At 37.3% G+C, this 17,580-nt stretch overlaps 1 protein-coding gene across 4 annotated transcripts in view; it reads right to left on the minus strand.

Annotated features, from left to right (window-relative positions):
• Window positions 1-17,580, minus strand: part of kirrel1a (kirre like nephrin family adhesion molecule 1a) — a 31,854-nt gene that overhangs the window by 8,568 nt on the left and 5,706 nt on the right. For all 4 annotated transcript variants that reach the window (XM_043245735.1, XM_043245733.1, XM_043245734.1 and 1 more), the window contains exons 2-10: window positions 7,484-7,633; window positions 4,899-5,048; window positions 4,576-4,733; window positions 4,314-4,464; window positions 2,864-2,969; window positions 2,472-2,620; window positions 2,094-2,221; window positions 1,610-1,736; window positions 648-748 (exon numbers count right to left, since the gene is read on the minus strand). In XM_043245735.1, coding sequence (XP_043101670.1) covers window positions 648-748; window positions 1,610-1,736; window positions 2,094-2,221; window positions 2,472-2,620; window positions 2,864-2,969; window positions 4,314-4,464; window positions 4,576-4,733; window positions 4,899-5,048; window positions 7,484-7,633 — 1,220 coding nt within the window. The remainder of the gene's footprint in view (window positions 1-647; window positions 749-1,609; window positions 1,737-2,093; window positions 2,222-2,471; window positions 2,621-2,863; window positions 2,970-4,313; window positions 4,465-4,575; window positions 4,734-4,898; window positions 5,049-7,483; window positions 7,634-17,580) is intronic.

Raw genomic sequence — 17,580 nt, forward strand, 5'->3', positions numbered from 1 at the left:
ATCTGCTTCACGTTGTCCGCATGAACACATATTTCACACCAGCAATGGGATAAATGGCCTTTCTGCACTGAAACATGGGGCTGGATAATGGTGAGAAAGCACCAGTTCTTCTTTCAAAACCACTAAAACTGTTGTATTATTCATGCAGAGCTGTGAGAATATTTAAAAATGCATACCTCCACATGTTCATGGTAAGCTTCCATTTACCTCACAAACCAAGACATTTGAAAAGGCTACGGCATTAAAAGAACGACTTCTCTGTTCCCATATTTCATATTTTATAAATCTCATCCCGGAGATGCATCAGGACTGAGCTGCACGTCATTTTAAATTAGAATCACTTGTAGTTTCAGAGAAGGGATGCGTCTTGAAAGTAGCTGCATATATGCAGCTACAGCAGAACCATCTACAGCGGAGAGTGTTATTTCGGGATTAGGCCTAGTTTGAGTCAGTCTTACACTAAAAACTCAAGAAACTGGTTTAAGCTGAACTTTTACTTTGTGAAACCAGCCGTCCCATGAGTATCCAGATGGGGAATGATAAGAAAAGGGTAAAGTATAAGTTATTAGAATTGTTTAGAAATCTTTATGCACATTTCTGTGGAAGATAGCATCAATGCAAATGCAAGCAATTATAATGTGACTTACGATCTTGTCGGGAGGAGGGGTGCTGGCGATGTAACACTTGACTTCCCCTCTCTCCCCTCGAACTGCATACTGAACCGGTTCGCTTGAGATGATGGGTGGACCTGTTCAAAACAAACAGCTTAAAAAACTATATTATCATAAAAAACATATACTATTACGTAGCTGATGGTGGCTCTTAACTGATTTTGATATCACTGAGTTTTTATATTTTCTGTTTTAATTGTATTATAAGTTGTATCTATTAGTTGTTTTTGTTTTGTTTTTAATGTCTATATAGTGTTTCATTTTTTGCTTTAATTATTGTAATAAATTAAGCTAAATGTTGCCTTTACTGTTTTTATTTATTTATTTTACTTTATTTAAATTTTTTATTTCAAATAACTTTTATGGTTTTGGTTTTAACTGACTACAGTTTTAGCTGATCTGTAGTTTTTTGTTGACCTGGCTTATGTCCCAGATCTAAATTTGAATGCACAAAGAAACAACAATAAATATACACTGAAATTAATAGATATCATGCTTTCCATTCTTATAAAAGAATGTTACACAGCCTCTCTAAGCTGCCATCTGCTTTATATGGCTAGTTTATTTCCACCAAAATACTGTTTGAAGATCCATGAACTTTGACATCACCAACAAATCTTGGTAAGCTTATTTATAAGCATTGTATTATTTACATTCAACATGCTTTAGAGTCTATGACCTATTTTTTTGGATTGTGACCCAACAGTTGGATCGATGAAAATGCTGATAAAATGTTTTTCAAAAATTTGTGAAATATTTGCTAAAGATCTGAACATGTGATAATGATTGGTGAAACAACCATGCGTTTAAGTGTTAACTTGTAACTTAATCAAAGCTTGATTAATCGCCTTGATATCATCTAATCATCTTGATAAAGGCAGATATTATTGTGAGTTTTATTATTTCTTAGTACAATGAGACAAAAGAGAAGTACTGACCATTGACGGTGAGTGTGACCTCTGTCTCGCCGACTCCGATCCTAGGCACGATCGCCTTACACACATACTGACCGGCATCTGCCTGACTAACTGACTTCAGATAGAGCTGGTTATTATTACTCAAAACCTGTGCATTAGATAGGGGGAGAGACAGAGAGAGGGGCAAAAAAGACAAAATTGCTGTAAAATCTGTTCACTGTAGACATTATGGAAAAAGAATCAAATGGAACGAAGGATTGCAGCTTCAACATCAAAACACAGTTGGAAGATAAATATGGAAGAGAGGCAGAGCCAAGAAAAGAAGGACACATATGGAGAACACTCGCTGAAGAGAGATAAAGTCAGAGGGAAAATGTCATAGACAAAAAAGGAAACTGTGAAAGAAAAATGGATAGCCTATATCTCAGTACAAGAGAAGAAAGAAAGGACTGAAGATGTAATAGAAAGGAGCTTTCACCAAACAGATCCACAGGCAGATGCTCACCATGCTTGAACCCTTTTTTGTCCAGGTTAGTGTGAGGGGAGGATTTCCCACCCACTTGCAATTTAAAGTGACGTCTGAGTCTACGTCCACCGTTACTGGTTTAGGCTCCACAACCAGGATGGGGCCAACTGCATAAAACACAGATTATAAAAAAGTCAGTTTTTTGCATTTAACATGATTATTTATGACAGCTATGATCAGTAGCTCCCTACATTGTCAAATTCAACAAGAGATGCAGACAGATAGATGGACGGTACTATACAGATGGTGTGGACAGCTTTATTTGCTAGTGAACAATCACTAGGTAATCTGCTTCACGCGTTCGTTTTCACTTCAGGATGTTCTAGACTAGGTTGCATTTCTGTAGTTAATACTCACAGTGGACATCGACGAGAATGCTGACGTTTGTGCTACCCACAGCATTGAAGACTTGGCAGGACACAGGCTCAGTGAAGAAAGAGTGATCAGCCTTGGTGACAAAAACACTCTCTCTCGCCCCCTGTATGACCACACCTCCCTTTGCCCACCTAGCAAAAGCCAAAAGAGCCAATCAGTGACGCATAAGCAGATATATGAAGAGAAACCCATGAAGCATGTACAGAAAGGAATTCAAGGGTACAACTGCCTTAACAGAAAATAATTGAAGATCTATGGGGCTTAATACTACTTAAAGGACGTCTTTATCTCCCTGATAAAGTAAGTCATTAATTTTTCATTTCACGGAATGTAAAAGGAACCACTTTAAGCATCACATTTAATAAGAGACATACTTATAACCCATAATAGGTGGGTTGGCAGTAGCTTGGCAGGTGAAGGTCACTCTCTCTCCTTCCAATACAGAGCGAGGCTCAATGGATAACGTCACCACCGGTGGGTCTGCAGAGAGCATTCAGAATACATAATAAAGCCATAGTCATTCATTAGACCAAAGGCAAGTTGAAGGACTGACGGTAAGGAGCTGGAGTGGACATGAAAGTCAGCGCAAGGGAAACTACTTATAAAGCACCAGAACGTAGATAAATGTCTCAGTTCCTCCTAATGGTTCAGGTTATCATCTTAAAGGGGTTTTAACCTCTGAGAAGGTTTTCACGTGCTATACTTTTTATAGCTGCGTTAGTACAGTTTGTACCATATTGCGGGTTGAGAAGACGGACAATGAATATACCACGACTGGCCAGATATGAGAGGTTCTTCTGTTTCTCTTTTTGTGGTTTTATTAAAACCAAAAGGATTATTTAATTTGACTGAATCTTCCTGACTAAATTAGGTTACATCAACAAGTCATTTTTAATGGTGAGATCAAACAGAAATAGTTTTTTAAGACAAACAATTGCACTAGTAATGGACTGGGATTAAAAATGTTTTTGTAAGAAGTCTATTGTGCACATCCCATTGATGCATTTATTTGATCAATAATACAGTAAAAACAACATTATTGTAAATTATTATTATTTCTATTGTTATAATATTATATTATAACAAACTCTTTTCTATTAAAATGCAATGTGTTCCTGTGATGATAAAGCAGAATTTTTAGCAGCCATCTCTCCAGTCTTCAGTAATAATTTTAATATGCTGATTTGGTGCTCATGAAACATTTATTATTATAATCAAGAAAAAAAACTGTTACAGAAGTGCTTAAGATTTTTATGTAAACTATAATTATTTTTAAGATTCTTTGTAATTTATTTTACAAATAATAAAACATTTTTATTATTAAAAACATTGAATAATAATGATCCAGGGTATAAACCGTTTTGTATATAAGAACCATATATATATATATATATTACACACACATATTAAAATATATAAATTAATAAATGAAGCATATTCAATTTTATTGTGTTTTAAATGAGCCAAATAAAACTTACTTAGTATTTAGGGTGAAAGTAATTAATTTTTTAATGTGTCATAAATAGATTTTTGTTGTAAATATACCTGACAAGACTGTTAAACTGAATGACATTTAGTGGATAAATTTAACAAGCAGTATTACACTTAGCATATTTTTAGTTAAACCCCTTTTCGTCTTTGACCCATATACATACACACACACACACACACACACACACACACACACACATATATAAATTTAATTCTATTAAATTCAATTAATTTTTTTGGAAGCTCCATCAGCTTCCTCAAAGTTGAGAATTTTTCTCTTTTTTTGTTTCCTCATAAATGTTACTGAAGCTGGAAAGGGTGTTAGGCACTTACGGTGTACGTTGAGGGAGATAGTGGCCCGTTTGCCCATTGGCACGGCCAGGTTAGTAGCGACACAGGTGAAGTTCTTCCCCGTGTCTGTATATACTGGTGAAATGGGCAGGTAACTGCGAGTGGTCACACGTTTCCTGTCTGGAAGCACCTCCTGCATTGCAAATAGACACACCTTGCTCGAGTACAAAAGCTATGGCATAACCACAAACTCATGCATGTTTTGTTTTATATATAATCTCATGAGTGTGTGTGTGTTGCTCACCGTGGTGCTGAAGGCCCCTTCGATCGGCAGGCCATCTTTCTGCCACTCTATGACAGAAGCGGGTTTGGCTCCGCGGGACACGCAGCTCATGTTGTACGGGACCCCTGCAGTGAGGAGGATCTCCGGGGCCCCCTCAATCACCGGCTCATCGGGAGGAACTACACACACAAACACATATGGAGTTCAATTATTAATAGCAGCATCTCATAAATCTATTCATTCCGTAACACGTTAACCTCTTCATTCCATCACAGCAAACACAGCAAGCTTTTAGCATGCACTGACCATTCACACTGTCTTCTAAGCAAACACACAGCACTCACTGAGGACGGTGAGTTTGGCCCGTCGCGAGCGCAGCGCTGCCTCTGTGGCCTGGCACTCATAGAGAGAGTCGTCTGAGAGTTCAGCAGCTGAGATCTCCAAATTATACTGCCCAACATCCACCAGCCGCAGCACTCGATACCTCGGCCAGGCTGCAAGAGACACACACACCACAACCTGCCACTTTTAGTCATGATTTGGGGATAGATAGCCTTCACTTTAACACAGATATACACTAAATGAAGAAAAGAGAGCGGTCTGATTGGATTTTAGTGTGTTGTTATGTGGTTTCTATATGCTTGATGCAATATGCTTGCTAAAACATACTGAGTAGCTGTTCAAAAAAAAATTCTGAAAGGACAATAATAATTAAACTAGATAAAATAAACTAGTTCTAACTTGATACTCATGGTTTTATCTAGCACATGATTACGCAGAAAAACTATGGAAAAGGAGCACAGTGAAATAAAAAGGTCCGCGTGGATTGCCCTTTAAAGCGTTGTAATGTGGTTTTACGGGGTTAAAAAGCTACCCTTAAATCTCATACTCTCCAAGAATATGAAATTTACTGATTGTAAAAAAATGGTGTGGAGACGGAAAATACACCTTGATTTAGTTAGATATGAAAATAAATTAACTCTTTACTTAGAGATCTGAGATTTGAAAAAAAAAAAAAAAAAGCAATAGTAACAGTGACGTTTGCCTACTAAACTAGCAAAAAAAAATAATAATTTGCATGCAGTGCAGTGAAGTTTACCACCACTGAGCGGCAGTAGAGTTTGTGTGATATGTGCTAGAGCTATGACATGGACATTTCCAGCTTCTGCTGCAAGAGAAATGACAAAAATTCTGCTGTGAATTACATCACGCATCCCCAACCCACACAGCCCTCTCTACTGTGGGATTGAGTTATCAGTGTGTGCTGTGCGCATGTATTTCTGTGTGTGCACATTTGTGTGTGTGTGTGTGTGTGTGTGTGTGTGTGTGTGTGTGTGACAGCAGGATTTGTTCACATGCTTTTATATGAAAGCCACGGGGACAAACCAGTGAAGCATCACAGTGTAAATACAACTACACTGAGTCAAAGTGAGTGAGCGAGAGAGAGAGAAATCTTCCTCATGCCTTTTAATGAATCTGGCAAATGCAGCAAATGTAGTTTATCAGGTCCACATTTATCTATTTATAATGGCAGAGGTTAAAAATACCACATCCTGCCCTCACTGTTCTCATGACAGTCCACAAGGAGTGAGAAAAGATGAGCTAGTGGAGCAGAAAGCAAAAGAGCAAAGGGGATGAGAGGGCAAAAGCGAGGCAGAAAACAAGCAAACAGGGAAACGAGGAAAACAGCGAGAAAGATGACAGATGAAATTGAAATAATGTACATATAGGCACAACAGAAATACACACATTCCAACATTGGTGACTGCTAAGGTGATCTGGGTACATTTTGGCGTGTTAAAGCGGCTTTTGCAGGATGGGTTGGTTAATCGATTAATCAGATAACAGATAACCAATCAGTGGAAAAATCGGTTATCGGTATAAACCTACGCCGATAGTTTTAACGGTTTGAGTCTGTCTTCTGTGATTAAAAGCAGCAAGAGCGGCCTCTAGAGGCGAATCGCTGATGCCTCATGCTGTTTGTTTTGACACGAGAAGCTGAGCGCAGCATGCTTTAGATGCGGATTTAAAACCGTATGTATACAGTTTGTTTTAATGTCATTATAAAGCAATTAATTTGTTGATTAAATGCTGCACTAGTATAGAAAGGGGTTTGCCATCGAGGTTGAGAGGGCACTGGCGTTAGTCAAACAGTGTGACAAAAACACACAAATGTTTATTTGTTATTATTGTTACCATCTATTTTAATTGTTTTATATCAAGCAGATCACTTTTATGCATTTGTTATCCATCGAAGTTGCATATTTACAAATTCATAATTTCATATAAATACATATATGTGTGTCTGTCTATTTTCAGTGCCATAGATAATAAATGCTAGAGAAGAATTATTAAACATGTTAACACTTACTAACAATAATAATTGTATATTAGCATTAGTTAATAACACGAATGATCAACATATAATATAACATTTTAATATTTATTTAAAAAGTACAGTATATTTTTCATTGGTCGGTGGTTCTTTTTTTATTTAAAAAAATGTATTTTTAGTTTTCATTCAGCATTCATTTTAAAAGCTATCGGTTGATTAATTGGTTGTGCATCCATTCTAGTTATAGTTATCGGTAAAATCCACTATCGGTCAACCTGTAGTGTGTTGCTAAGCTGTGCAGGGTTTTTTTATTTTGCAGAGTTGTTGCTATGTAATTGCTTAGGGTATTTCTAGGAAACATGGAACATAGTGACAGATGAGAGATGAAAGAGAGTTTACAAAGAAAAACTGAAAAGTACAGCTAGAAAGAAAAAAGAAGGAAAGAGGTTAAGCAGTTGCTAAAGTATCATGGGGAAAAAAGGTAAAAAACAGGCAAACGTGAAAAACTGTGGTAAACATGAAAGACCAGATATGAAGAGTAAAAAAGGGAAAAGTACATAGAGAGAGACAGAAAGAATGTTGTGTATCACTGACCCCGGAGGTCTTCTCCGATGCCTAAGGCCAGTCCATCCTTGGTCCACTGCACAATGCCCGAATAGTTGAAGACCACGCAGGACAGGACCACCCTCTGGCCCAAAACCACTGACTGGTCTGCAGGCTCCTGAGAGAACCGCGCCGTCCGCACTGAAACACCACACACAGTCTTCAGTTACTATCAGTAATGTCATGTACAACCGTAACAATAGCAGTACAATCATTTAAAGAACTGAGCCTCTAACTCAGTTGACATTGTGTTTGATGCGGCAAGGGTTAAAACCTGGTTCAATGAATCATTATCATTCTGCTAAACCTCTCCTTCCGTGTTCCACCAAAGTCAGTCAGTCTATGGGGCTCAGAATGATTTATTTACAGACTTTCAAACTAAAGCGGAGAGTAATAAAAGTTAATACAGTATGTGAAAGACTAAACATAAGCAAGAATCGTAAGAGTCAGTGACTGAAACTGCAGCATTACGCCTACATCCACTCTTACAATCACTCTTCTGAGTAAGTCAATGTGGTTCCTTGGAAGAAGAAACGTGTCCCTTGATACCAAATTCCAGACACATTTCTTCACCCGCAAAACATGGTATCCACCAGAGTCTCTCTCTTTCTCTGACACACACAGGAGGATATTTGATACTCCAGACAAGCCCGAGTCTCCAGCTTGAAGAACTGACTTACAATGAAAGCTTTCATTCAGAGCCTGAGTTGTGGATCTTTAATTGGACTGAAATCAAGAATGTTGTAAATTAAGTAAGGGCAACTCATATTTTCCCTGCATTCTTCTTTTCTTCGCTCAATGCTTCTCTCTATTTCTTTCCTCCCTTTTTCCAAGTTCATCAGGAAACAGTTTGCAACCTTCCTTGTTCTCTTTTTTCTGTCTTCTTTTAAAAAATGAAAGCCTTGTCATCATTTTTATCCACCCTAACACTTTCTTTTTTCTGTAAAACACAAAAAGAGAGCTTGTGTCAGTTTCTCTTTTCCATGCACTACAGTATAAGGAGTGATATAAATATGATATGTATGATTTGTTTGGTTTTTGGGGTTTTGTTCACAGAATTATCCCTTTATGTTTAAAAGATTGGTAATGTAACATCCCAGGAGTCAGGAAAGTACCATAAAAGTGGTCCATAGATGTATGTACAACAAAAATGCCAAAGCTGTATCCGTAAGAAACTGCTTGAAGTTCAATGTTGTTACTGATCAGTCCTCAGTGAGCTGAGACTGTCTCTGACCACCATATAATCAAATGAGTCGAACTTCTGAAGAGTCTGATTCATGAACAAATCATTCTGTTTTTGTAAACCGGATGAACTGATTCAGTTATATATGAATCACTAGGGTGGATGTCACAACTTTCTGTGAATATTAAAGCAACTTAAATTGTACTTTGTTTCTGTAGTAAATGGCTTCAAACCAGTGTTGTTATTGTTAAGTAAAACCAAAGCTATTAAAAACTGTTTTTTGATTGATTGAAATAAAAATTGAGTATAATATAAATGTTAAATGAAAAATTACTTTTTTAAATGAGAAAATGTAAAAAGAAAAAAATGTAAGTTCCATGATATAATATATATGTAATTAATATAAAAATAACGCTAGACATCTTTTCTGGCCTGTATGCATTTCTTTTGCGTGCAAAACTAAAAACAAGAAAAAAAAATACAGATAAAAATTACTTTCATTGAAATATAGTTAAAATAAAACAAAATAAATGTAATTGAATGCAACACTTTCTTACACAAATAAACAAATGAAAAGGGGAAAGTTAAAATGCATCAACAAGCCTATATTCAAAATGTTATTGCATACTGTAATGGTATTTGAATAATGTAAAACAACACAGTTTCATACGTCATGTCACATGGAACACTTTTGTGATCATTTATAGCTCTTTAGCGTCCAATACGAAGCCCCATTTAGTAATATTGTGTGGAAAAGATCAACCAGCTCAGTCTTCAGGATTTCTACTAAAGGCACAAAAGAAAGGAAATGATGACAGAATTAACTTCACATTCCTATGGGGATCCCTGTTAACGCCATCATCTAGTTTGGGGCGATATTAACAAGAACAGCCGTTACTTTTGATCCGTTTTGTCATTTTTGCACAATTCCTCGCAGTTTTCTATCCTTCTTGTTTAAATACATTTTTCTCTCCCCAGCTCTGCCTTCTATTTCTGTGGTCTTCCTCTCTGGTTGGAGGGGGTTTGGAGACACGCTGTCACAATCCATTTATCACATTAAATATCAGCCCTCTAGCCCTCTCTTGTTCTCTCGCTCTCTCTCTCTCTCGTCTCTCATCCCTCCAGCATTCCTCTGTAGGTCCCCATCTCTCTCAGTTTCTTAACAACTGGCATATGCCCACTCATCCCCCCGTGACCTCATCTCTCTCTCTTTCCCTCTTTTTCCCTCCATGTCTGTTTCCTCTTCTTCTCGTGCAACAGCCGTGATCACTTCGGGTAAATTTAATGAAGGCAAACAAGAGGAAACAATGCTCTAATGACCACGAAAACATCATACATTCTGTAGGATAATGCAGTTAATGTGGTACTCCGGCATCCCAAACTCCTTTGCGTCATGCGCTTCAAAAATAAAACATTCACCAAAGTTTATTTATTTAACCTTATGTCATAGCAAACCTGTGCGACTGACTTTCTTCTGTAGAAACAATGCTGCTGTCGCTAACCAGATCAGTTTAGGTGATTGAGGCTGAACCAAAAACATAAACGTTATATAAAAAAAGTTTAACAAAATAAAATCAAATTCAATTCAGTTACCTTGGCAACTAATTAAAAACTTAAAGCTGAAGTATTAAAACTACTAACAATACTACTAACCTACATAGACATATTTTAAAAAGGTAATAAAAGTTAATAAAAACAAACTTTTGAACTAACCTAAAATATATAAAAATAAATTTGATCAAATTAAAATACGAAATAAATAAATATAAATCCAAAAAATAAAAATTATAAAAATGAAATGTTTTTATATATGTCACTTACATATATTTTATATATGTAAGTGAAGCACGTTTTGTCATTTTTGGGTGAACTCAAATGGGGCAAAGTTAAACAAGATCAGATTTTTAGCATAAGACGATAAAACGTGCAGAGAAAGTGTGACTCGAAACATCTTAAAGGTCCAGAATATCGCAAATTCTTATGGGTGGGTTCTTATAACTTGAGCCAGTAAGCAACCACCTAGCAACCACATAAACACACACTCAACACACACTTAGCAACTGCATAATCACTTTGTGTCTAAATTCTAGCCCTGCATTCTCTACAGAAGATATAGCATCGAGTTATCATAGACGTTGTTATTATACAGCGGGCCAGTGTTTGGCCTTCACTAAAATCCATATCTATCCATTAACAGTATTACATCACAGGGAGGTCATGCAACTCAACGTGACAATGCGTTCTACAGCTACCCGTCTTGTAAAACAGCAGTGTATTTATGACTCCTTTCTATAGAAGATTACTCATCTGCATTCGTCGTCCACCTAAAGGGTTTTATGCATATAGAAATGTGTGTTTATAGAGCATACTGCTAAAGTGAGAGAGCTGGTGGATTAATAACTCTCTGAAGGCTTTGATGTGTTTAGAGGAAATACAAATTTGTGTACAGTAGGCGAAAAGCAGTATGTCAAACGAGTGGTATATTAATGAAACAGCAGGTGAACAATATGCGGATCCGATATCCACTGAGACTCTGAGGTGTGCAGCCAAAGGACACTCTGCTATCCCATGAGGCCACTGGAGCCCAGGAGCTGTCAGATTCAAAAAGTTTTAAAAAGTAGAGAACTGATTCAAGCAGCTTTTTTTCAAGTGCTATAAAAGATGTTCTTTATTTTTAGTTGCACTTGTTGTTTAACGTTTAACTGCATTTCATTCAGCAAAATGATTAATTAAATAACTAGAGTGGTCACTTTACACGCTGGAATGAATTGAGCCAGTACTCTATTGCTCTGCGACTGAGCAGTGTAATAGAATAGCTCAGAATTTTTAAACTACATGCATATAGAAAAGTCAGTGGGGTCCAAAGAAACATAGGACTACACTGAGTTTCATTGTGTAGATTAAAAAACGCACCGGAGTGACATTTTTTAAAATATCTTTTGTGAGCTGCAGAAAAAAGAAAATTATGCATGTTTGAAACGGCATGAGGGTGAGACAGAACGATAATAGAATTTTCATTCTTGAGCGAACTGCACTGAAAAAAAAATTATACTTACATTTTTAAGTGATTTCTTTTAGCTACATTTAAATAAACTTAGTTTAAAGTTAGTCAGCTAAATTGTATTTAAATGTAGCTAAAACAAATAGCTTGAAACCAATAAAATTCAGTAAATTACATATATATATATATATATATATATATATATATATATATATATATATATATATATATATATGTGTGTGTGTGTGTGTGTGTGTGTGTGTGTGTGTGTGTGTGTGTGTGTGTACTATTTGTGGCAAGTTGTCAAAAACATAACATTATTTAACTGTCAGCCATCAGTTTTCACTGGTGCTTAAATGGTGCTTGGTCTGTGCATATTTATCTATCAGTCGACATCTTTGGATTGGTTTGTATATTACAAACATGCAGTTTTTCACTGCACAAGACATTAACTGATGTGCTGGAGTTGTGCGGGTTGCTTGTACATTACTTGTGTATTATTGTGATGTTTTTATCAGCTGTTTGGACTCTCATTTTGACGGCACCCATTCACTGCAGAGCATTCATTGGTGAACAAGTGATGCAAAATTTCTCCAAATCTGTTCCAATGAAGAAGCAATCTCATCTACATCTTGACTGGCCTGAATGCATTTTTTCCATCTATCTTTTAAACAACACGTCGAGCTTTCAAATCCATTTTATATTGCTAACTTTTGCTTGGCTGTATGTCAGTGTTGTTTTATCGCGTTCACTTGTTTACCCAATGGCAACAGCAAAAGAAAATGTAATTATATGAGAGATTTCACTACATTATGCATTTTGACTCAAACCCTAATATTTAGTGAGACATAGCGCTTCTGACGGCTTCCTGTTTGATAACTAGACCCGACCTCCCCTATAAGTGCTCGCTGCATGAGCTTGTTATTTATGAATCAACCAAAAGGAAACAAAAAAGGATGATAGGAGAAAAAGAGGAAAGAGAGAAAGACACAGGGGAGATGAGGACAGAAGCACAAATACAGCGATGGAGAGAGACATGGCTGGAGAGGGAGTAAAAGGCAACTAATGAGAGAGGACCTGAGAGAGAGCGAGAGAGGGCTTGTATAGTTTTCATTATGTGGGTTATGCTGCAGTGACAAATTTAGAGTGTCCTGATTTTCTTGAGTCACTGATCCCTGGGTACCAGCAGTAGTCCGTGCCACGCTGCCAACGTCCTGACCGCACAAAGACGTGGTCACACACACACACACACTCCGAACCACACTTACACACCACACTCGTGTCAGGAACACACCACTTGACCGACCTGAGAGAAGAGCCTCTCATCGAGGGATCGCCGGATCGCAAACCCGGCACACCAGCAAACTCACTTCTGTCAACAAACATAAATCCTGAAGATTATCAGTTTGCAATCCAGGACTAACTGGATCCGACGAAACGCCTTCAGATTGTGTGCGTTACAGTACGGAAATATTCAAATGCGCAACAAAGACCGAGGTGATGTCATTTTAAATAGAAACCCCTTCATGAATAGAGATAAAAATGGATAAGCTCCACCCCTTCCCCATTAACCAGAGAGAACCCTGTGGATTATATATTGAAAAAGGAGATCTCTTTAAACGAATAAAAAAAAAGAAGACACTTAGTATTTTTGACTTGTTTTCCACTATAACATTCTAAACTTGTCTTGATTTCCAAACATAAATAAATGGATTAATTAATAATGAAAGTGTTCAAACAAGAACAAATATCTGTAATGAGATATATCCCTTCGAATGAATTAGATTTATCTTATCTCAACAGATTTTTTAAGCTTAAACTTACAAAATCATGGTAATCTTTCAGAAAACAAGACATAATATAATGTGTCATTTTACTACTATTGAATAATTTAAAAGTGTTTATATAGTTGGACTGAAAACAAGACAAAAGTACTAAATAAGGAAAACCATTTTTTTCCAGTGTTAAAAAAAATGGTGACACTGTAATTTCTTTTTAAAATAATTTATTTTATGAATTACCTTTTTTATTATTATTTCGTACCAGACAAAAACGATAAATAAGAGAACCTTTTTTTACCGTCTTATTTATTTGTTTGTTTATTTAGTTCAAATAACAATAACCCAATGACATTTTGCTTATATCGCGATTTAAGAATGATTAGATATTTGTATCGGAAAATAAGACAGAAATTCTTTTTTTCTCCCGGTGTGATTCAATTATGATATCGTACTGTTTTTAAACATTAACTACACTGTACAGTCTGAGGCTAAAAAATATTAGCTCACTGTAACATGTTTAATAGAAAATAAAGGTATCTGGAAATAGCATCACATCTTAACAGTTTTTTTTTCCATTCTTTTAGTGCCAGTCAAACAATTACCCAATGTTTTTTGAGATGGCAAATGAGAATGGAAGATAAAAAAGGACTGTCCCCATTACCTTTCCTGGCACCCTTTAATCAAAACAGACCCTTCGAGGTAAAAATCCTAGATACCAGTAAAAGCAGTACTGTCACAACGTCAGACAAAAAGAGCCGAGCTGTTCAAACTCGTCGGTGCGCATGCAGCGCGACGGACCAGACACTTGTGTGACTTCATGCGCTAGCCGCTCTCAGACAACAAAGGAGTGTGTCTGGACAAGGAATACGTCACCTGCTGCGGTCAAGGTGCCTGTGCCGGAGCGGCAAGAAAACCAACATGTGACACCTCGACAAAGAACAGACAGCCACTTTCAATGCTTTCGATGCTCAAATGATTTTATTGGCCTTTCCAGATCTCAGATGACGCCGGCCCGTTAAACCGCTCTGTGCATCGCTGTCACTGATAAATTATCGCCGTATCATTTATTAGTGCACATAAAGCTGTCATAATCATTACATCTGTCCCGTTTTTAATGCATCCTATACAGTAACCCCTCTCTCCATGCCTTTTTTCATCCCCTGCTCTTCAGCTCTTTAACCAATCAGGCACTTTCACTGGCTCATAGTGTGGCGTCACCATAGCAACAGCTGACGTATGCAAAAAACTACCCCAAAAGTTTTTTTGCTTGTTTGCAAGCATGCGTGTGTACGCATGAATGTGGTTTGCTTATGTGTTCGTTTCTGCAGTTGTCTTTGTGTTTTTTAACATTTAAACAGTTACATAAAGTGTCCTGTCACCTAGTCACCTTTTAAGGACTACAATTGAGAATGCATATGGCTGTGTGTATGCATGAACGTATGATCACGTTCATGTGTGTTTATGTGTGTATGTGTGAGAATGCATATGGCTGTGTGTATGCATGAACATATGTGTATGCATGAATGCATACGTATGATGCATGAACGTATGATCACGTTCATGTGTGTTTATGTGTGTATGTGTGAGAATGCATATGGCTGTGTGTATGCATGAACGTATGATCACGTTCATGTGTGTTTATGTGTGTATGCATGAGAATGCATTTGGCTGTGTGTGCAGGCCTCCTTGTGCTTCATTAACATTTAAACAGTTGACTAAATGTGCTTTAAAACATTTAAACAAACAGATACATGTGCTTTTTAACATTTAAACAGTCAAACCTTCCCAATGATTTTGAATATGTCACCCCGAACCACAAAACCAGTCATAAGTGTCAATTTTTTTCTGAGAACTGAATAAATAAGCTTTCCATTGATGTATTTATTATTTATACTTTTCAGCATATGTATGTGTTATATATGTGTGTGTGTGTGTGTGTGTGTGTATGAGTTTGTGTATGCACTGCATGTGTTTGAATGTGGAGCAGCATAAATAAGCTCCTTATGCTTATTTAACATTTAAACAGTTGAAAAATGTTAGATAAATGCACAGTCAGACGATTTCTTGACGTTTTTGAAAATTAAAATAATGTGTGTACCGCATGCATTGCATGTTTTTGCATGTGGAAGAGGCCTCCTTATGCTTATTTAACATTTGAATAATTTAATAAATGTGCTTTTTAACATTTAAATCCGTTAAAATGTCATGTGGAAACAACTGCAATGAAAAAATTGCCTAGCAAAACCTGAAGCACCCAGACAGCCTGTTTTTACCGTTACTAGCTAACCGTGTACGAGCACTTTTCCTCATGTTCCTCTTATTTGTGTGCAGCCTCAACCAACGCTTTCCCTCCATCATTTCCCCGCTTTGCTCCTCTCGATTCGCCCTTGCCGTTCCTGACAGCGAGGAGAAACACCTCTTTCCCCGTGTCGCTCTCTTATTCTCATCTCCCTCTTCACACCTCTCTCTCTCTCTCTCTCCTTGTCCTTTTCTCCCCCTCCATCCCTCGTTCCTCTCCTTCTTGCTCTTTGTCCCTCTATCTGTGCAGCCCAGCGTTGCTATAGAAACCGATCTATTTGAAATAGGAGGGAAGAAAAATTATTTCTCGCTTTTTTCCCCATTTCGCTCCATTCTCGGCCACCGGGTCTCATCTCCTTGCAGCATTTATACAGTTGATTTTAACGTTATTTATTTGTGTGAATCGCTGCTGGAGCTATTGTTGCCATGACTACTGTGGGAACGTTGACATAATATTACATACAGTGACCATGGCAACCTCAAGGGTCATCAGCAGAGCGCTATGCTAATGCTTGGATGGACCGTCCACTTCCAATGGGCCGAGGCTTGAAGTATTACCTAATACCTCACAGACGTCCTTTTAATGCACTAAATATTTGGCTTTCCAAACAAATATCAAGAGGCTGGGAATGCCAGATGTGTTTTATGTGTGCGTGCATGTGTGTGTGTTTGTGTGTGCACGCATATGAGGAAACACGCACAATCTGACATTAAACTTGCTCTCAGAAGGCAGAGAGAATTTATTGCTGTTTCATCATATGCCTTTTATTTTATGACTTTGACGTACTTTGATGCAAACGATTGGAAATCGCTAGTCATAGAAAAAGCAGGCGTTCCACTCGACTGTAGGAATTTCCTTCCATGCCGATTTAAAGATGAGCAACACTTATGAGTAACTAGCCAGGAGTCATTTATGTCTGATTGATTTTTACACGCTCCTAATGTGTTTATCACTAGATTCGAGTCAATGCTTACAATGCAACGTTCACAACATATTTCACGTCAGACAGCCAAATTTAACCCATTTATGGGTGATTTTTAATTTTTAACTCAGAAATTAGGGCAGGACTTCTTTTAATTTTTTATTAATAAAGCATAACAGCGGCCTTTGCCAAGGTTTTTTCTAGCAAACGCTTTCTGCAAAATATGCGCACACACATTTACATTTAGGTATTCTGACAGGCGAATACTTCACGCAAAGTTTGTCATGACATTGTTTTGGGGTAATTTGCTTGTCAAAAAAATCTGTGAAATCGCAAATTGAAAATATGGAAACACATTAATTTGCGTTTCAAATTTGCTTGTCTTCCTTCAGACATAAAGACGTCACATTCCCTGCCCCGCAAAAACTTGTAGCTTGTGACCAGGTACGGTATCCCAAATTTCGAAGTTGTGCTTTGCATTTAACCCTTCCACAGTGCACACACACACACACACACACACACAGCCAATGCTGCGGTGCCCAGACAGCAGTCTCACCTCAGTCATGATATTTAAGGTGGACAGAGCTCTGGTTTGAAACTTGTGTACAAGTAACTACAGTCCGACAAAACACTTCAAATCTCTGTAAAAGTTAAAACGGCACACTTGCATCAATTGCAGCCTTTCTATATCAGTTTTGCATTTGTTAACACTATCGGGAAGATTTAGTGTTTGATTTGGTGAAGTGCATATTTCAAACATGATAGAGCATTAACCATTAGCAACAGTCCCTGGATATGTAACATAATAAAAACAGAAATACATACCTATATATCAATATAATAAAATTGTGCTAGGGTTCACATAATGCACCCGTGAACATTTCTCCTTGAAACTGTGACGA

Source organism: Puntigrus tetrazona, chromosome 7, assembly GCF_018831695.1.
Source record: "Puntigrus tetrazona isolate hp1 chromosome 7, ASM1883169v1, whole genome shotgun sequence".
NCBI lineage: Eukaryota > Metazoa > Chordata > Actinopteri > Cypriniformes > Cyprinidae > Puntigrus > Puntigrus tetrazona.